Genomic DNA, 21,929 nt, shown 5'->3' with positions numbered 1-21,929 from the left:
AAGTGGGATGTTTGCTTTAAATGTTTTAGAGGTTTTCTTTGTTAGGTTAAGGAAATTCTCTTCTATTCTTAAGTTGCTAAAAATGGTTTGTTTATTGTTGCTTAAAATCATGACTGGATATTGATTTTATCAAGTGCTTTTTCTGTATCTATGGAGATAGCTAATTATACACTTTTTCATTTTTATTCTATTGATATTTATCTTTATTCCCATTGATTAATTTTGGAATGTTAATCCAGTCTCTCATTCCTGAAATAAACTCAACCTGGCAGTGTTGTATTTTTCTATCCATAATTATTTTTGATAAGATTTTTGCATTTATTTTCATGAAATATCAGCCTCTAATCTTCTTGTCAGGTTTGGTTTTTTTTTAACATTAAAAAAATTATTTATTTATTTATTTATTTTTTGGCTGCATTGGGTCTTCATTGCCGCACACAGGCTTTCTCTAGTTGCGGCGAGTAGGGGCTACTCTTTCCTGTGACGCACAGGCTTCTCATTGCGGTGGCTTCTCTTGTTGAGGAGCACGGGCTTTAGGCGGGTGGGCTCCATAGTTGTGGCTCGCGGGCTCAGTAGTTGTGGTGTGTGGGCTTAGTTGCTCCGCAGCATGTGGGATCTTCCTGGACCAGGGCTTGAACCCGTGTCCCCTGCATTGGCAGGTGGATTCTTAACCACTGCACCACCAGGGAAGCCTCCAGGTTTGGTATTAAGGTGATGCTGAAATCAAAACAAGTTAGGATGTATTCCTTCTTTCTGGAAGAGTTTGTGTAATTTGATATTTCTTTCTTAACCATTTGGGTGAAAACTTGATGAAATGCTTTAGAACTAGTGTTGCAGACCGTGTTTTGGGAAACAGTGGTCTAGACAGCAAAACTTAAATATGAAATAGTCAGTTGAATTCTCTTGTTTTATTCATTTCCTCCCTTAGGCAGCACGGGCCTTTCCCTTCCTGGTTCTGTGGGGCTCGGCTAAGTCACCACATAGGAGAGCAGTGAGCCATTTGAGACCTGAGCCTGGTCCTCAGGAATTCACTCTCTCCCTGCCAGCAGGAGGCCTGCCCCAGCCCTGCTCAGCCATCTCCACATTCCTCTGACAGAATGAATGCCCTGGATGGTGTCCCCTTCAAGGTGCCCAAGGGCTTTGTGATAGGCACGGAGCCCCTCCCTGGGCCAGAGCTCAGTGTCCCAGACTGCAGGGAGCTTCTGCTGGGTTCTATGGTAAGTGTATCTCTCTGTCTGTCTTCTCATCCCTGGGTCTGTGGGTCTGATGCTGAGCCTCATGAGGTCCCTTGTTCCTTGATGTTAACTGGCAGCCAGTCCTGTTCTGGTATATCCTAGGAAGTTTGGAAATAACCCAAGAGGAAAAGATATTTCATGAAGAAGGCTAGTGTCCTGGTGTTGGGGGCTATTTAGTGGGTCTTATTTTAAGTTTAGAATGACTGGAAGTTTGCCTATATAGAGTGACTGAGAGTCATAGCGAGGATTCTCCAATTCCTCTGTTCTCTATCAGCCTGCTGCCAATTCTAAAATTCCACCATTAGAATCACTTTGTTAGGCTAAGACACTATCTCCAGAATCCTCCATTAAAATGCATACAGTTACATGGGACACATCAGAAGGGATTACTATTCCACAGACCCAAAGCACATCTACCCTGGGGGCACCCTTGAGGCACCCCTTGCCCCACGGCTCACACACTGGGATATGCACCCAGTATATATGGTGGTATCACATACCCTCAGGATAAACATGATTATTTAACTTCCAAGTGAGTCAAATTTACTTGAAGATTTAGGAGGAAACCTATTGCATTTATATTATAACACAGATGTATCATGGGGTAGAAGGCAAAATTCACATGAATTTTTAAAAAATGAAAGAAAAGACTTGCAGAGAACTGTGGAGCTGGCGTTGGGTCTCTTGGGACTGAGTCCTCAGGCTCTTCTGTGCTCAGTCAGCGCTGTCTGTGGGCTAACTTTGTAGGAAAGTTTGAGGATCTAGTTCAGCTCTCACTCACTTTGCATATGCGGACCTGAGACTCAGAGAAGGGAAATGATTTGTCCGAAGATAGTGGCAGTGGCAGGACTAAAACCCAGGTCCTGACTCTAGATCACTTCCTGCTGGCTAAGAGAAGGATTGGAACATGAGAGCCATCAGACAGATAATGTTCGAGGGCAAAAAAAAGGTTGTGGGAAGTGAGGTGCAGAGAGCATAGTCCAGGAAGGAGAGGCCTGAGGAGGGTCAGGTAGAGAGGCATGAGTGGCCTGTGGGGACAGAAGCAGGAGACTTATCTGCAGACCCTGGAGTTGCACTTAAGCTCCTTAGGACCCAGAACAGAAATAAGCTTTGTAAAGCCCAGAGCACAGTGTCCAGTGGCCCATGCTCTGTGGGGCAGGAGCTCTTGCTCTCCCCAGGCAGCCTGGGCTGTGGGCCCTCTGGCAGTTGGGCCTGTATTGTTGGGAAGAGGAACTTGCTTTACTAAACTCCAGGGGAGGTAGACTATCACAACTTTTCCCTCTCTGCTGGGCTCAAGCCAAGCTGGGAAGAGGCTATTCTGAAGGTTACTTCTCCTCGAAGCAGAAATGTGTACCCTTCTGCCTAGTCTATGCCTAGTGTCCTAGCTCATGTGCTGGCCCTGGCTCTGCCTCCTATTCTCAGGTGGGCCTCTGTACTCCCTTGTGCCTGTTTCCCTTCCTGAGCCTCCATTTCTTTTACTGCTGTGGCAAATAATCAAATAGATTCCAAGTATGATTTACAGCCTCTCCTGGTCAGTCTTCCAAATGTACTGGGCTGTATTCCCAGTGTTTGGAACTTGAAACACATTTTCCCATAGCAACAATGTTATAGATAGTAGTTATATTACCAGATGAACTTGTAGTGGCCTAAAGAGGAAAAAAGAAAAAATAGCTACCATTTATTGAGCACCTGCTATGCACCAGGCCCATGCTAGGTGCTCTTTATACGTTCACTCTTCTCTCATTTTTATGACCTGTTTAGCAGGTGGGTGTTCCTTCCCCATGGCACAGGAAACCAAAGTTTCCACCCAGGTGACCAACAGCGTCATGTGGCTTGTAAGTGACACAGCCAGGACTCCAATGTGATCAGACCCCAAAGCCTATGTCCGCTCCCTGTACCCTACTGCCTTCCCAAGGAGCCTCAACAAGTCTGTGTTTTGTTGTTTCATCATCCCTTTAATCAGAGTTAATTTCCCCTTTGTCAATTAAAATTTTTAGAAAGAAAATATATTCATACAGTTTGAAATGAAATACATATATATACATGTATATATAGGAATAGCACAAGGGTCAACAAACATTTTCTGTAAAGGACCAGATAGTAAAAACTGGCAATTACTTAACTCTGCTGTTGTAGGAAGAAAGGGCCATAGACATTACAGAAGGTAGTGGATGGGTATGGCTGTGTTCCAATAACACCTTATTTATAAAAACAAGGTTAGAGGTCAGTTTGGCTCCCAGGCAGTTTGCCTACCCTGAAAGAGTGAAAAGCCTTCCACTGACACCTTCCCATCTGTCCTGTCCCCACCTCTACTGGTGACCTCTGTTACTCATTTTTTAAAATGTATTCTTATGGAGATTCTTATGTGTGTATATACAAGCAAATACAGCTATTTCCTCCTTTTTTACACCAAGGGTAGCATTTTTTTTTTTTTTTTTTTTTTTTTTGCGGTATGCGGGCCTCTCACTGCTGTGGCCTCTCCCGCTGCGGAGCACAGGCTCCGGACGCGCAGGCTCAGCGGCCATGGCTCACGGGCCCAGCCGCTCCGCGGCATATGGGATCCTCCCAGACCGGGGCACGAACCCGTATCCCCTGCATTGGCAGGCGGACTCTCAACCACTGCGCCACCAGGGAGGCCCAAGGGTAGCATTTTATATACACTGTTCTTCTTGATTTTTTTCACTTAATATATTTTAAGACCTTCCACATCAATACACAGAAAGCTTCTTCACTTTGTTTTTCACTGTATTGCGTTAAATGAATACATCGTAGTTTATTGAATGAATCCCCTCTTGATGGACACTTAGGTTCTTCCCAGTCTTTTGCCATTACAAACAATGCTGCAGGTAAAGACTATGCAGATGTCCTTTTGAATTGAAGTGTATTGCTATACTGCCCTCCATAAGGGTTATATTGATTTACATCCAACCAGCACTCTACAAGGGCCCTATACCTCAGCTCCACTCCCCAACAGAGAGCCATAAGATGTTGGATCTTTGCCCAGATAGGCAAATGGTATCTCAGTGTAGTTTTATTTTGCCTTTCTCTTATCCTTAGTGAGTTTGAGCAGCTTTTCATGTGTTTAAGAGCCATCTGTATTTCTTTTTCTGTGGACTGTCCATATCTTTTGTCCATTTCCCTGTTGGGCTGTTGGTCTTTTTCTTATCTATTTCTAGGCACTCCTAGATTAGTCTGTGTTATCAGAGCTGTTTTCCTTCCAGTTTGTCATTTGCCTTTGGCCCTGCTTATGGGGTATATTTGCCATGCAGATTTTCACATGTGCGTCTGTGTACTTTCATGGCTTCTCAATTTCAATTCAGAGAAATGTTTTCCCACTTGAGGTTATAGAGAATTTCTCTCCTGTTTTCTCCTAGTACTTTTATGGTTTCATTTCATACAATTGAATCTTCGATCCTTTTGGAATTCATCCTCGTGTATGATGTGAGGATGGATCCAACTTTATTTCCTTTCAGCTGACTAACACCATTTTTGACTAACAGCATCTTCTTCCCATTGCTTGAGATGCCACCTTATTATTTACTAAGTCCCATAGATATTAATTTCTATTTCTGGACTTTCTGTTCTGTACCTTTAGTCTATCTGCGCCAGTGCCTTAGCTTTAATTATTGAGGTTTTATAATATATATTAACAGCTGGTAGGGCCAGTCCCCCTTATTTCTCTTTTTGTCCCCAGAGTTTTTCTGGCTATTCTTATTGGTTTGTTTTTCATATTGAAATTTAGAATCATCTTGCTTAGCTTCCACAAATCACAGTGCTGGTATTTTTTTTTCACATCTTTATTGGAGTCTAAGTGCTTTACAATGTTGTGTTAGTTTCTGCTGTACAACAAAGTGAATCAGCTATATGTATACATATATCCCCATATCCCCTCCCTCTTGAGTCTCCCTCCCACCCTCCCTATCCCATCCCTCTAGGTCGTCACAAAGCGTCAAGTTGATCTCCTTGTGCTATGGAGCAGCTTCCCACTAGTCATCCATTTTACATTTGGTAGTGTATATATGTCCATGCCACTCTCTCACTTCATCCCAGCTTCCCCTTCTCCCCCTGTGCCCTCAAGTCCGTTCTCTACATCTGCATCTTTATTCCTGTCTTGCCACTAGGTTCATCAGTACCGCTTTTTAAAATTCCATATATATGCGTTACTATACAGTATTTGTTTTTCTCTCTCTGACTTACTTCACTCTGTATGACAGATTCTAGGTCCATCCACCTCACTACAAATAACTCAATTTCATTCCTTTTTATGGCTGAGTAATATTCCATTGTATATATGTGCCACATCTTCTTTATCCATTCATCTGTAGATGAACATTTAGGTTGCTTCAGTGTCCTGGCTATTGTAAATAGTGCTGCAATGAACATCGTGCTACATGACTCTTTTTGAATTACGGTTTTCTCAGGGTATATGCCCAGTAGTGGGATTGCTGGGTCATATTGTAGTTCTATTTTTAGTTTTTTTAAGGAACCACCATACTGTTCTCCATAGTGGCTGTATCAGTTTACATACCCAACAACAGTGCAGGAGGGTTCCCTTTTCTCCACACCTCTCCAGCATTTATTGTTTGTAGATTTTTTGATGATGGCCATTCTGACTGGTGTGAGGTGATACCTCATTGTGGTTTTGATTTGCATTTCTCTAATGGTTAGTGATGTTGAGCATCTTTTCATGAATTTGTTGGCCATCTGTATGTCTTCTTTGGAGAAATGCCTATTTAGGTCTCCCACCCATTTTTGGATTGGGTTGTTTGTTTTTTCAATATTGAGCTGCATGAGCTGCTTGTATATTTTAGAGATTAATCCTTTGTCAGTTGCTTCATTTGAAAATATTTTCTCCCATCCTGAGGGTTGTCTTTTCATCTTGTTTATGGTTTCCTTTGCTGTGCAAAAGCTTTTAAGTTTCATTAGGTCCCATTTGTTTATCTTTGTTTTTATTTCAGTGTCTCTAGGAGGTGGGTCAAAAAGGATCTTGCTGTGATTTATGTCATAGAGTGTTCTGCCTATGTTTTCCTCTAAGAGTTTGATAGTATCTGGCCTTACATTTAGGTCTTTAATCCATTTTGAGTTTATTTTTGTGTATGGTGTTAGGGAGTGTTCTAATTTCATTCTTTTACACGTAGCTGTCCAGTTTTCCCAGCACCACTTATTGAAGAGGCTGTCTTTTCTCCATTGTATATTCTTGCCTCCTTTATCAAAGATAAGGTGACCATATGTGCGTGGGTTATCTCTGAACTTTCTATCCTGTTCCATTGATCTATATGTCTGTTTTTGTGCCAGTACCGTACTGTCTTGATTACTATAGCTTTGAAGTATAGTGTGAAGTCAGGGAGCCTGATTCTTCCAGCTCCATTTTTCTTTCTTAAGATTGCTTTGGCTATTCGGGGTCTTTTGTGTTTCCATACTAATTGTAAAATTTCTTGTTCTAGTTCTGTCAAAAATGCCATTGGTAATTTGACAGGGATTGCATTGAACCTGTAGATTGCTTTGGGTAGTATAGTCATCTTCACAATACTGCTTCTTCTAATCCAGGAGTATGGTATGTCTCTCCATTTGTTTATGTTATTTTTGATTTCTTTTATCAGTGTTTTATAGTTTTCTGAGTACAAGTCTTTTGCCTCCTTAGGTAGGTTTATTCCTAGGTATTTTATTCTTTTTGTTGCAGTGGTAAATGGGAGTGTTTCCTTAATTTCTCTTTCATTGTTAGTGTATAGGAATGCCAGAGATTTCTGTGCATTAATTTTGTATCCTGCAGCCTTACCAAATTCATTGATTAGTTCTAGTAGTTTTTTGGTGGCATCTTTAGGGTTTTCTACGTATAGTATCATGTCATTGGCAAACACTGACAGTTTTACTTCTTTTCAATTTGTATTCCTTTTATTTCTTTTTCTTCTCTGATTGCCATGGCTAGGACTTCCAATACTATGTTGAATAATAGTGGCGAGAGTGGACATCCTTGTCTTGTTTCTGATCTTAGAGGAAATGCTTTCAGTTTTTCACCATTGAGAATGATGTTTGCTGTGGGTTTGTCGTACATGGCCTTTATTATGTTGAGGTAGGTTCCCTCTATGCCCACTTTCTGGAAAGTTTTTATCATAAATTGGTGTTGAATTTTGTCAAAAGCTTTTTCTGCATCTATTGAGATGATCATATGGTTTTTCTTCTTCAGTTTGTTAATATGGTGTATCATATTGATTGATTTGCGTATATTGAATACTCCTTGCATCCCTGGGATAAATCCCACTTGATCATGGTATATGATCCTTTTAATGTGTTGTTGGATTCTGTTTGCTAGTATTTTGTTGAGGATTTTTGCACCTATGTTCATCAGTGATATTGGTCTATAATTTTCTTCTTTTGTGATATCTTTGTCTGGTTTTGGTGTTAGGGTGATGGTGGCCTTGTAGAATGAGTTTGGGAGTGTTCCTCCCTCCACAATTTTTTGGAAGAGTTTGAGAAGGATAGGTGTTAACTTTTCTCTAAATGTTTGATAGAATTTGCCCATGGAGCCATCTGGTCCTGGACTTTTGTTTGTTGGAAGATTTTAAATTATAGTTTCAATTTGATTACCTGTGATTGGTCTGTTTATATTTTCTAATTCTTCCTGGTTCAATCTTGGAAGGTTGTACTTTTCCAAGGGTTTGTCCATTTCTTCCAGGTTGTCCATTTTATTGGCATAGAGTTGCTTGTAGTAGTCTCTTAGGATCTTTTGTATTTCTGTGGTATCAGTTGTAATCTCTCCTTTTTCATTTCTAATTTTATTGATTTGAGTCCTCTCCCTCTTCTTCTTGATGAGTCTGGCTAAAGGTTTATCAGTTTTGTTTATGTGATCTTTATGATTTCTTTCCTTCTACTAACTTTGGGTTTTGTTTGTTCTTCTTTTTCTAGTTGCTTTAGGTGTAAGGTTAGAATATTTGTTTGAGATTTTTCTTGTTTCTTGAGGTGAGCTTGAATTGCTGAGAGCTTCCCTCTTAGAACTGCGTTTGCTGCACCCCATAGGTTTTGGATCATCACGTTTTCATTGTCATTTGTTTCTAGGTATTTTTTTATTCCTTCTTTGAGTTCTTTAGTGATCTCTTGGTTATTTAGCAGTGCACTGTTTAGCCTGCATGTATTTGTGTTTTTTACTGTTTTTTTTTTCCTGTAATTGATTTCTAATCTCATAGTGTTGTTGTCAGAAAAGATGCTTGATATGATTTCAATTTTCTTAAATTTTCCAAGGCTTGATTTGTGACCGAAGATGTCATCTATTCTGGAGAACGTTCCGTGTGCACTTGAGAAGAAAGTGTATTCTTCCACTTTTGGGTGGAATGTCCTCAAAATATCAATGAAGTCTTATCTGGTCTACTGTGTCATTTAAAGCTTGTGTTTCCTTATTTATTTTCTGTCTGGATGATCTGTCTATTGTTGTAAGTGAGGTGTTAGAAGTCCCCCACTATTACTGTGTAACTGTCGATTTCTCCTTTTATGGCTGTTAGCATTTGCCTTATGTATTGAGGTGCTCCTATGTTGGGTGCATAAATATTTATAATTGTTATGTTTTCATCTTGGATAGATTCCTTGATCATTATGTAGTGTCTTGCTTATCTCTTGTAACAGTCGTTATTTTTTAATTTTTTTTTTTTTTTTTTTTTTTTGCAGTAGGCGGGCCTCTCACTGCTGTGGCCTCTCCCCTTGCAGAGCACAGGCTCCGGATGCGCAGGCTCAGCAGCCATGGCTCACGGGCCCAGCCGCTCCGCGGCATGTGGGATCTTCCCAGACCGGGGCACGAACCCGTGTCCCCTGCATCGGCAGGCGGACTCTCAACCACTGCGCCACCAGGGAAGCCCTATTTTTTTATTTTTTAAAAACTTTTATTTATTTTTATAAATTTCAAAAATTTATTTATTTGTTTTTGGCTACATTGTGTCTTTGTTGGTGCTCACGGGCTTTCTCTAACTACAGTGAGCGGGGGCTACTCTTCATTGTGGTGGCTTCTCTTGTTGCAGAGCACAGTCTCTAGGTGCGCAGGCTTCAGTAGTTGTGGCATGAGGGCTCAGTAGTGGTGGCTCACAGGCTCTAAAGTGCAGGCTCAATAGTTGTGGTGCATAGGCTTAGTTGCTCCATAGCATGTGGGATCTTCCCGGACCAGGGCTTAACCCTGTGTCCCCTGCCTTGGCAGGCGGATTCTTAACCACTGCGCCACCACAGGGAAGCCCCCAACAGTCTTTATTTTAAAGTCTATTTTACCTGATATGAGTATTGCGATTCCAGCATTCTTGTGATTTCCGTTTGCATGGAATATCTTTTTTTTTCTTTTTTAAAAATAAATGTATTTATTTATTTATTTTTGGCTGCATTGGGTCTTCATTGCTGTGCGTGTTCTTTCTCTAGTTGCAGCGAGCGGGGGCTACTCTTCATTGTGGTGCACAGGCTTCTCATTGCGGTGGCTTCTCTTGTTGGGGAGCATGGGCTCTAGGCGTTCAGGCTTCAGTAGTTGTGGCACGCAGGCTCAGTAGTTGTGGCTTACAGGCTCTATAGTGCAGGCTCCGTAGCTGTGGTGCACAGGTTTAGTTGCTCTGCGGCATGTGGGATCTTCCCAGAGCAGGGCTTGAACCCATGTCTCCTGCATTGGCAGCGGAATCTTAACCACTGCACCACCAGGGAAGTCCCCAACAGTCTTTATTTTTTTCATTTTTATCTTTTGCGGTACGTGGACCTCTCACTGTTGTGGCCTCTCCTGTTGCGGAGCACAGGCTCTGGACGCACAGGCTCAACAGCCATGGCTCACGGGCCCAGCCTCTCCGCGGCATGTGGGATCCTCCTGGACCAGGGCACGAACCCATGTCCCCTGCATCGGCAGGCAGACTCTCAACCACTGCGCCACCAGGGAAGCCCCAACAGTCTTTATTTTAAAGTCTATTTTATCTGATATGATCATTGGTATTCCAGCTTTCTTTTGATTTCCATTTGCATGGAATATCTTTTTCCATCCCCTCACTTTCAGTCTGTATGTGTCCCTAGGTCTGATGTGGGTTTCTTGTAGACAGAATATATAAGGGTCTTGTTTTTGTATCCATTCAGCCAGTCTGTGTCTTTTGGTTGGAGCATTTAATCCATTTACATTCAATGTGATTATCGATATTTATGTTCCTATTACCATTTTCTTAATTGATTTGGGTTTGTTTTTGTGGGTCTTTTTCTTCTCTTGTGTTTCCGACTTAGAGAAGTTCCTTTAACATTTGTTGTAAAGCTGGTTTGGTGGTGCTGAATTCTCATAGCTTTTGCTCGTGATTTCTCTGTCAAATCTGAATGAGCAGGCTTCCCTGATGGTGCAGTGCGTAAGAACCTGCCTGCCAATGCAGGGGACATGGGTTCGATCCCTGGTCCAGGAAGATCCCACATGCCGTGGAGCAACTAAGCCCATGCGCCACAACTATTGAGCCTGCGCTCTAGAGCCTGCGAGCCACAACTACTGAAGCCTACATGCCTGGAGCCCATGCTCCGCAACAAGAGAAGCCACTGCAATGAGAAGCCTGTGCACCACAACGAAGAGCAGCCCCTGCTCGCTGCAACTAGAGAAAGCCTGTGTGCAGCGATGAGGACCCAACACAGCCAAAAATAAATAAATAAAATAATTAAAAAAAAAAAGACTCATTAGCCACCTTTCTTTAAAAAAAAAATCTGAATGAGATCCTTGCTGGGTAGAGTAATCTTGGTTGTAGGTTTTCCCCTTTCATCACTTTAAATATGTCCTGCCCCTCCCTTCTGGCTTGCAGAGTTTCTGCTGAAAGTTCAGCTGTTAACCTTATGGGGATTCCCTTGTATGTTATTTGTTGCTTTTAATATTTTTTCTTTGTACTTAATTTTTGATAGTTTGATTAATATGTGTCTCCGAGTGTTTCTTCTTGGATCTATCCTGTGTGGGACTTTCTGTGCTTGCTGGACTTGACCGACTATTTCCTTTCCCATGTTAGGGAAGTTTTCAACTATAATCTCTTCAAATATTTTCTCAGACCCTTTCTTTTTCTCTTCTTCTGGGACCCCTATAATTTGAATATTAGTGCGTTTAATGTTGTCCCAGAGGTCTCTGAGACTGTCCTCAATTCTTTTCATTCTTTTTTCTTTATTCTGCTCCCCGGCAGTTATTTCCACCATTTTATCTTCCAGCTCACTTATCCATTCTTCTGCCTCAGTTATTCTGCTTTTGATTCCTTCTAGAGTATTTTTAATTTCAGTTATTGTGTTATTCATCACTGTTTGTTTGCTCTTTAGTTCTTCTAGATCCTTGTTAAACATTCCTTGTATTTTCTCCATTCTGTTTCCAAGATTTTGGATCATCTTTACTATCATTACTCTGAATTATTTTTCAGATAGGTTGCCAATTTCATCTTTATTTATTTGGTCTTGTAGGTTTTTACCTTGCTCCTTCGTTGTAACATATTTTTTTTGCCGTTTCTTTTCTTTTCTTTTTTTTTTTTTTTTTTGATGGATGGGGCTGTATTCCTGTCTTACTGGTTGTTCAGCTTGCGTCTTTGCATCCTTTTATTCCTTAAGTCCTGTTGACTGTCTCATTATCTCGCAGTCTCTTTCTCTCCATGACTGCCTCATCAGTTCTGAAGTTGTCTTTTTCACTCCTCTGTCCTTCACAACCCACTTATTTTGCTCCAATCTCTTTCTCTGTCCGTTTATTCTGCACACACTTACAAATATCCCCTTGGGGCCAGAACTGCCCTGGGCCTTGAGAATACAGAGAGAAATAAGATACACTCAGGGAGCCACACTTAGAACAGCTAAGTTATGTTCCTCTCTCCAACATAGGATCATTCAGGGGTGGGAGGGGGCAGTGCCTGTCTGCCTTTCTGCCTCCCATTTTCCCCACACACACCACTTCCCCCAGCCTTAACTGGCCATCATTGAGCACTGAAATTGCCTTTTGAGAATATTTATATTTTTTAATGGAGTTTTATATTTCCAGTTCTAAATTTTAATGGTAGGTACTGGGAATATTTTATTTTTGCCTCATTTACAAACTCTCAATTTAGATTATTTATGTGGGCTCCAGATTTATTTTTTAGGTGGCTTGATCTGTAGTGGAGAAAGCACTACAGTCAGATGGACAGAGGAATCCCAGCTCAACCACTCACCACTAATCTGACCACAAGCAAATTAAATTTTCTAAGCCTCATTTTGGTAATCTGGAAATAGGAATAACATTAGGACCTACTAAGTAGAGTTCAACAAAAATTAGCAATTTTTACATTTCCTGGGCCCCAAAGTAACCTCGGATGGCAGCGAATGGGATGGAGGCAAGTACCACTCTACAGAGAGGTTGGCAGGCCTGGGCCGGCCTCCAAGGCCAACTGCTCAGTGACAAATGATGCTGGGCTCAAGTGAAAGCTTCTTTGCTAAGAACAAGTTTTGTTGGAGAATTTTTTTAAGCCCCTGTTGTTCAATTATATACTGAATGGCAAAGGGACTTAGATATTTGTTTTCACTGTTTCAGTCTATTAATCTATTCCTCACTTTGTCCTTCCTGCACAGTTTGCCATTAAATTGTTATTGATATCCATCCACCCCAGTGCTAGCTAAAACCAAGGGTGAGGGTGGGCTGTGATGAATGCCTGGGGCTTAGAATCAGAAACTGCCCAGGCCTGGCGAGTCTGTGCCTGAATAGATTCCCCAGAGGCCAGAAGGTAGGGGTGTGCCCCCCGCCCTGGTTTGCCTGGCGGAGCCTCATGTGGCCGTCTCTCCGCAGCACGACTTCAGCCTGGAGAGAAGGGCACTCTTCTGGGTGGAGGCTGTAGTCCGGGGACCCTGCCTGGTCCAGTGCGATGCCCCGGGGGCAGCTTCAGCCCCTCCCGCCTGGCTCTTGCTGGTCAGCCCTGAGCAAGGTCTGGAGCCCATGCCTGCCACAGCTGAAGGTCCTGAGGCTAGACCGCAGGAGCATCCTGAGGAGGAAGAGGTGGAGGAGAAGGACCAGGATGAGGAAGAAGCCTCTGCCATGGAGGAAGAGCCGGACCCCTGCAGCCCCCAGCCCAGCTCCTCGGCGAGTCCCAGCCTGGGCCAACACCGGTGCTCGCTGGACGTGCTGCGCGGCGTGAGGTCGGAGCTGGCAGGGGCGCGGCGGCGGCTCTCTGAGTGCAGGCTGGCCGCCCGCCCCCGCAGTCTCCTGCACCGCATCCGCCACCGAGCTCGGAGCCTCTGCCCTGGCCCCGCGTCACCCCTGGGCCCGGCACTCCCGCTCCCCAGCGCCCCCGCGACACCCCCGGGCCCCGAGCCATCGCTCCCCAGCACCCCTGTGCTGCCCCCGCGGCCCTCCACGGCTGGCGCCGTGCCCCCGCTGCGGAGCCACAGGCCCGCGGTTGCGGTAAGGAAACTGCCCCCTTGGCCGAGGCCACAGCTCAGCAGTGAGGCTCCCGCAGTCTGGGTCTCCAGCCTGGTTCGAAGCCTCGGTCCCCTCCTCTCCGTGCGCCTCCTCCCTACCTGCTCTCACCTGGCCCTATACCATGCAGTCCTTCCTGCGGCCCTTTGCCTAGAATATTCCCTGCTCAGAGGTCCCTAATCCCTGTTTCTCACTGTGCCTTCTTTGCTTCTGTTAGGGCGCATGTCATAATAATTGTAATTACCCAATATCTGTCTGTCTCTTCCAATGGAATATGATTCTTCTAGCGCAGCGACTGGATCGCATTTATGTTTGTTTCCACAGCACCCAGCAGCACACTTGGCCCATAGGGGGTGCTCAGTGAATGTCTGTTGAATCAGTGAATGTGGCTCAGATCTAGGGCTTCCCACCCAGCAAGGCTTGCTGTAGGATGGGTAAGGGGAAGGCTCAATCAAGGAATATTCACTGTACAGTTACTTCCTTCAAGAGACTGGGTTGGAAGAGACCAGGTCAAACGCACAGGACAAGGAGAGTTGGGCAAGGAAGTGTGAGACAAGGCAGCACTGTACAGTGGGAGGAATCAGGTATTGAGAGAGAGGTGAGGGTTGCTGCAGGATGGGAAGGCTTCAGGACAGAGGATGTGTACCAAGAAGAACTGGGAGCAGATAGGAACATATGGTGAAGCCAATGAAGCTTAAGCCTCAGGCCCCTCACCAGCTCCTTCCAAGGCCTTGTACATAGTTTTATATCCGTAACTGTTTCTTTTTTCTTTAAGTGGTCCAGATTGTGTAAGTATCAAACTCCACAAAACCTGGATCTGGAACAGATGGATTAGGTCAGGATTAGTAGCAGGAGGTGGCAGTTAGGCACAGCTTTCTTCCCCTCAGCAGTTCCACAGTCAGGCCAGGAGATGCAACAGAATAAGGCCAAGGTGAAATTAAATCCAAAAGACAGATTCAAGGTCTGGCATTTCCCACTCACTGCTGTGTGAGCTTAGGCAAGTCACTGAACTGCTCTGAGCCATCTCTTCTCTACCTGTCAAGGGGGCAGCAACCCCTCACACAGTTATTTAGAGCGAACAGAGAAGAGGCTGTGTAAACTGCACAGGCCACGCCCACATCACGACTAGCTGCTGATGCCAGGATGGCTCTTCCCTGGTCCCAATTAAATTTTAACTCTAGCAACAATCCTACAGCGGGGTTGGGGGGAGGATGGGGCAGATGTTCTGAAGAGGAGGAAACTGAGGCAGAGAGCAGGTAAGAATCTTTTTCAAGGTCACAAGAGTAGACTCAAATCCTAAGATTTGCATGTTTTTCACCTGGGGTAAAGAGCAGATCCTAGGATGAGGTCATGGCAGGAAAACCCCTGAGAAGATGAGGACGGGTGGGGAATTCACATGTCACATGCACTCTGCTCCTGAAGTCAGGGCAGCAGCTAGGCTTTTCTTGGGGAGGAGGGGACAGGGTGGTATGTTCGGGGTTAGCAGATGGGTGCTTCTTCATGGGGGACGGGTGGGGAATTCACATGTCACATGCACTCTGCTCCTGAAGTCAGGGCAGCAGCTAGGCTTTTCTTGGGGAGGAGGGGACAGGGTGGTATGTTCGGGGTTAGCAGATGGGTGCTTCTTCATGGGGGACGGGTTAGGGGTGGTGCCAGCCAAACCAATTGAAATGCCTTCAAGCCACCCTCCTTAGTCCAGGGTCTCTGTGGGTTTCCCCAACACCACAGCTATACCCAGTTCCTACCCTACTCCATGCCCAGCCAAGCCCCAGCCAGCCAAACTCAAGAAGGAAGATCTGGCTGGGAAGATCACCCCCGCTTCCCCCTTACTAAGGTGTGGGGTAAAGAACCCTGGATTTGATTCTGAGTAGGGTTCAGGTCCCAAAAGTGTGTTGCTTACCAGGTCATTAACTTGTCTGAACCTTGACTTCAATATCTGTAAAATAGAATGAGCCTATCATATTTCTCTTTCAGGGTTGTTTTAAGCAGTAAGTATTATCATCTACTGGCAGTTTCTGTATGCCAGCCCTTTGCTAATCAGTTTTCTCACCTTGTCTTACTTAAGCCTTGTAATAACCCTGTGAGGTATCTGGTATGATTGCATCCATTTTACACATGAGTAAACTGAGTAAACAGTGGAGAGCTGGGATTTGAATCCAGATCTGCAGGACTCCAAGCTCCCCACAATATTAGCCCCTACACTCTGTAGAGAGGGTGGTACATAAAGGCATCTTTAAAAATGTCCTGCCTAGCCAGGTGTCACCTCCATGGTAACTGACACATCCACTTGTCTGTGTTTCAGTCCCTCAGCCCGCATGCCTGCCTGCCACCTCCTGGGCAGGTGCCCCAGCCTCTCGCCACCCACAGATTGCACCCTGATTCTGCTGACTTGCTGTCTGCCCTGAGCCAGGAGGAGCAAGACCTCATCGGGCCAGTGGTCGCCCTGGGGTATCCCTTGCACAGGGCCATCATGGCTCTACAGAAGACTGGGCGGCAGAGCCTGAGCCAGGTGAGTGGAGGACCCAGAACTGGGGGGGCTGTGGAGCTGGAGCCCAGTGAGTGGCCACGTTCTTATCTTCGACTTGAAGACATTTTATGTTTTTCTCTAGAGGCAGAATTTCAGCTTAGAATCAATTATTGGGGGTTGTGAGCAAGTTTCTAGACCCTAATGCTACCACCTCCATAGGCGTTTATCAGGAATCCCCATATCTACTTGGGGAGTCTCAGTATTCTACTCCTGTCCCAGTCTCTGCCCCAGATACAGAAGACTGGAGCTTTGGGCAGCCACGAATCTCTCCAGAGCTGCCCAATAACACTTTCTGCAGTAGGAGAGATGTTTTATTCCTGTGTTGTCCAATACAGTAGCCACTAGCTATATGTGGTTACTTGAAATGTGGCTAGTGTGACTGAGAATTTTAATTAATTGTAATGAATTAAAATTTAAAGGTAAATAGCCACATGTGGCTACTGGCCACCATATTGAATGGCACAGCTCTAACCACTTCCCTCAACAGTTTATCCGTACCCATATCCATGTCTCTCTCTTTCCATCTACCCATCCATCAATCTAGTCATCAGTATTTGCTGGGCACTTCTTGGGTGTTTAGATGCAGCTAGGAGCTATGGGGAAAACCAATATTGTAGGTTAGGTTCCCCAGGAAGCAGGCTCCAATGGAGTTTGGCATACAGGATATTTATTAAGGAGACCCTTGGGAACAACTTCTGGGTAAGGGAAATGACAGAAGCAAGGATGGGTAGAGGGAGAGGTTGAGCTTTGTAGACCCAGTGACAGCCAACGCCACAGCTCAGAAGCATAAATGGCCCTTCAGAGTTGTCCTAATTGGGGATGAGATGGTCAGGCCTTCATACTTCTGATTCAGTCAGTCACCAATGTGGGAAGAGGGTGACTTGAGAGAAGTGATTCTCTGCAGCTAAGGCAGTTCCTGAAGGGACAGATAGTTTCTGTGTGAGAACCTTCCAGGGCAGCACCTTAGGCTGATCTGAGATTTCAGAAGTTGCCTCCACCTTCGGCTGCCACTGAAAAGCCAGGACCTTGGCCAAGAAGCTGTCCAGGAGGGCTGTGAGGGGCCAAGTCCATGGTAGGGGACTCTGACATGCCCCTTCAGTCCCTCCAGACCCTGTGACAAGGCTGAGGTCTCGGGCCATCACTGTGGGGGTCTGAAGACTAGCTGGAGGCAGCACAGGGCACTGGCCTCCCTGTGGGTGGGCTGGGAGAATCTCACTGCATCAGGAACATTGTGTTTCCAGACATAGACTGACCACCTGCCTGGTGAGTCTTCTCCCAGTGAGCAGTCAGGGGCCAGGCACTAAGCGGTGGGCCTGAAGGGCCATTGGATGACTTCATCTATCCTCTCCCACCAAGTTAGTATTCCTCTCTGTTCTGTGAAGCTCCACCATTAACTGAGCATCTCCTTTGGGTTCACAGCCCTTCTCCCTTTGAAAGACAAACACTACAGTAAATCCTTTTGAAAAGAGATGAACGACAGATGTCCAGGAGGGAGGGCATCAGGTGATAGAGACAGGGCACTTGGAAGAACCAAGGAGAGAGGAAGAGATACAAAAGATAAGCTTTGTCCATCACTCCTTCCTTCCTTCCACAAGGATCGATGTGTCCACTGACTGCCTGCAGGACAGGTGTGGGTGGCATGTGTGAGGGTCCATAGGCCGGGCCCAGACTTGCCATGGGACTCTAGGCACATCAGGTCCCCTCTTTGAGCCTCACTTTCCCCATTCACAGAGTGGAGGGGAATATGTGTTTATAATCAATAACTGCTGGAGGTCCCATCCTGGAGTCTGATGGTGACATCCTCACCTACTGTGGGGCCTGAGATAGGCCTGGTAACTGACCAAGCAGGAGAATCCTTACAAATGCAGATTCTCAGGACCTACTCTGCAGAGTCCCAATCAGTGGATCTGGAGTGGGCCCAGGGCCCTATCATTTTAAAAGATCTGCAGATAGTTCTGATATGCATGGTTCTGACATGCAGCCTGGCTTGGGTCTATTAGTGTGGACTGAGTCAGAGATTCTCAACCTTGGCTGCACACAAGAATCACCTGGAGAGCTGTAAAAGTCCCAGTGCCCAGGCTGTCCCCCAGACCAGTCATACCAGGGCCTCTGGAGGTGAGCATCAGCAGTTTATGGGTAGTGATACTGAGGCACCAGTAGTTTTAAGGCTCCCAGGTAGCTACAGTCAGGACCAAGGCTGAGAACCTTTGCTGTCGATGAACCAAGAGGTGAAGGGAGCATCTCCCATCTGCCCTGCCCCTGTTTTCGCCTTCGGAAACCCTGTCTACTTTCAAGCCAGCTCAAAGCCCCTCCTCTAGCAGCTGGCCCCCCAATGCACAAGGCACTGGCCAAGAGGTCAGGTGATCTGAGCCCTAGTCCTGGGACCTGGGGCAAGCTTCCCTCCCTGCCTAGACTTCAGTTTCCTCAACTGTGCAAGGAGAGCTTGGTTGGGTGGTTTTCAAAATGTGCCCAGAGCAGGGTCCCTAAGGTGGGGGCACTGGACTCTGGGTTCCCTCTACCTCCTGCCCACAGTTCTCCCAGAGCAGCTTCAACCTTACCCTGTTACTGTTGAAGCCCCCTGGTGTTTGGACAGTTCAGAAGCTAAACCAGTTTGAAAACCATTAGTCTATTATGATCTGTGTTTTCTGCCCAGTTCTGAAGGTCTGCAGAAACCTGACCTGTTTCTCCTCCACTTATACCCATAATTCTGATCATCTGGAGCCTTCATTTGGCAGACTCCCTGTAAATCCTGCTTTGATCTGCCTGGCACTCATGTTTTCCTGTATCTGGTTTATAGCCCCCACTGAGCTGTAAGCTCCCGGAAGGTAGTTCTTAATTCATTTTATAAACACAGCATACATTTATTGAGCTCCTTCTGCCTGCCTGCCATGCTGGGTTCTAGGAACACAGTGGTGAACAAGACTGACACAACTCTTCCCTCGTGGAACAAGAAGTTAGTGGATGAGAAAGACAGTAGAGCAATTACAAAGCTGTACGTGAGGGGAAGCATGGGGTGCTGTGGGAGCACCTGGTGGAGATGGGGGGTGGGGAGAAGCTCCCCAGGGAAGAGGAGTGAGGCTGGCCTTGGCCTTGGAACTGGATGTGCAGGAGTCTGGGGGTGCTGAGGGAGCAGCTGGGCTGCTGACAGAGGTAAGCTGGCCACTGAACCTGGGTTGGGAGGCAGCACTTTATCCTGAGGGCAAAAGTAGCCCCTGATGACTAAGCAGGGAGTGACTAGAAGAGGTGTTCCGCCCTGTGGGTCCTCCACTGTTCCCTCCCCTTTCCAGAGCTGGTGCAGGACTGTTGCAGAGAGTGGGGCCCACGGGGTCCTGGATGGCAAAGATGTTATGTGTCTGGCGGTGGGTGGGGTGCACAGCTGTGGGTGGGAGAGGAGGTTATCTTCTCACAGGTGGGTGCTCACCAGGGAGGGTAAGCATCCTGGGTGGGTGGTGGGTAGATACCCGTGTTTGAACCCTGGCCCATTCCCCACTTAGGTTCTGGGAACACCTTAGCCCACCCTGACAGCCCTCTTCCTGGATTCCAGCCCCCAGCTTGGGACAGTTGGTGAGGCTTTGCTGTCCACCTGTCCCCAGGGGAGGCCTCTGACCCTCTTCTGTTGGCTCATGGGTCTCTGGGGCCACGTTGTGTGTGGCAGGTTGCCCAGTCAGCCTGGCCCTGAGCTCAGCCTTAACGAGGCCCTTGGGTGCCTCCTCCACCCCATCTGCTGTCCCTGTCACCCCTCTTAAACTCCTTCCCTCTGTGCCCCTTTCCTGCCCAGTTTCTCAGCTACCTTAGTGCCTGTGACCGGCTATTGCGACAGGGCTACGAGGAAGGCCTGGTGGATGAGGCCATGGAGATGTTCCAGTTCTCCGAGATCCAGGTCAGCAGGGCCTCCAGCCTGGGCCCCCGGGGAGGGGAGGTGTGGGGTGCACACATGAGCCTGGTGTGCTGGGGAGGACCAGTGCCAGAGCCGGCCTGGGGGCCACAGGAGACAGCCTGCTTGCTCAGCCCTGGGGAGAATGAGGCAGCCCAGGGAGGTGGGGCATGGGGAAGGCAAGAGGACCCAAGGGGAAGGGGAAGGGGGAAGGGAAGGGGAAGGGGGAAGGCAGGAGGGAGGGCTTTAGTGTTATTTAACTGAATCAACACAACAAACATTGACTTACTCGTTGTCAGACACCCAGACAGGAGCCAGATAGGTAGCAGAAAGGTGCTTGAACTCTGTGCTCGGGGAGTGTGCCGCCTACCTGGAAACCCAGAATGCATGCGCCTGTGGTCCCAGTAGGAGGACATTCTAAGTGCCTGATGAATGTGACCTGTCCACAACTGGCAGTTGCCCCAGGCCGAGCAGTCTTCACAGAGGCTGAGGGAGGGATGCAGGGGTGGGAGAGATGCCGAGGATGAGGAGCGGAGAGGGACAGGGAAGTTTCAAGCACCGGGGCCTGAGGAGGAAGGAAGGCAGAGGCTGTGCTGTGTGAGACCTTGGCAGGGTTTGGGGCCTGGACAGAGACCCTGCTCTGTGCATCCTCTGGGCACCAGTATGCAGCCTTCCTCTTCCTGCCCCAGCGCAGCACCCGAGCACAGGGAGTCAGGAGTGAGCCAGAGTGGGGAAGGAAAGCCGCACAGAGAGAGCTGGCAGCCTGGCTGGGCTCCCCTTCCTTGGCACAGGAAGGGAGGTTTGAGCCCATGTCACTGAGGTACAGGAAAACCACAGGTGCTGCCCAGGGTCAGGCTCACCTGGCCTGTGGGGGTCACAGCTTTCTGGGGGTATGTACAGTGGGCACCTGGGAGGGGGCTCCCCAGGGCAGAGGCCCAGCCTCACAGAGTCCCCCACGCCCTCTCTGCCTCCTGTTCCTCAGGCAGGGGAGTTCCTGCGCCTCTCAGAGCAGTTCAGCGACATGGGCTTCCAGCAGGACCGGATCAAGGAGGTGCTGCTGGTCCACGGCAACCGCCGTGAGCAAGCCTTGGAGGAGCTGGTAGCCTGCGCCCAGTGACCCTGGACGCACCTTGCAGTGCCCACGCATCCCTGGCAGTCCATCCTGACTGTATTATGAAGACCTCATAAGAATAACAAATTGATGCATACTCGTTGTAAAAATGCAAATGATGCCAAGCGTGGGAATAAATACTGTAAAGGAGGCAAAACTTTACCCATCTTAGGATTTCAACTGGGGCTCTTTAACAAAAAGAGATTAACAAGAGAAAAATAAAAGTTTATTAATGCATGTGGCACACATCATGCCTGAGAAACTTCAATGAAAAGTAACTCAAAATAGCAGTTTAGAACTCTGGCTTATATAGCATCTTCAGCAAAGAGCAATACATTTGTAGAGAAATGACAGGACAAAGGAAAACAGTTTTAGGCTTCCAAGGATGGCAAACTGTGGGAAGGTAAACATATGGGAGGGAACTAATGGAGTAAGGTTTGTTTGTAGGTTTCCCTGGTACATTTCTGGGCTGACAAGAATCTGTCTCCAGAAAAGGAGAATTTATATCCTGCCTTTAAGCAGAAAAGAGGGGAAGGGTAGAGAGAGCTTTTCCTGCATTTGCTGCTTCTTAATTGCCTTCAGCTCAAAATAATTATGTCAAAGAGGCATTTTTTTGGGTGACAGTCTGGTTTCCTTCAATACCGAAAGAATCAGCTGAAAGAGTTGAAAGTGTTTCCTTGTGGGGAGGGGCAGATGGAGTTGCATAGGCGAGGAACTGTTTTCATATAAGCTCCATAAAATGACCTATATTTGATTCTTTAAACTATGGGCATTAGTAACTTTGAGTTTAAGAAAATTAAAAC

General features: G+C 46.5%; 1 protein-coding gene across 1 annotated transcript; it reads left to right on the top strand.

Moving 5' to 3' along the window:
• The first annotated feature begins 789 nt into the window (after positions 1-789).
• UBAP1L (ubiquitin associated protein 1 like) lies at positions 790-21,271 on the top strand. The gene is made up of 5 exons (XM_081228632.1): positions 790-1,217; positions 12,988-13,599; positions 15,917-16,123; positions 19,920-20,021; positions 20,998-21,271. The coding sequence occupies exons 1-5, from the start codon at positions 1,098-1,100 to the stop codon at positions 21,130-21,132; spliced, it is 1,176 nt and encodes a 391-aa protein (XP_081084758.1). The 5' UTR covers positions 790-1,097; the 3' UTR covers positions 21,133-21,271.
• Positions 21,272-21,929: the final 658 nt, after the last annotated feature.

Source organism: Mesoplodon bidens (assembly GCF_964165515.1).
Source record: "Mesoplodon bidens genome assembly, chromosome: 3".
NCBI classification, from domain to species: Eukaryota; Metazoa; Chordata; class Mammalia; order Artiodactyla; family Ziphiidae; genus Mesoplodon; species Mesoplodon bidens.
This window is presented reverse-complemented; position numbering and strand designations above follow the sequence as displayed.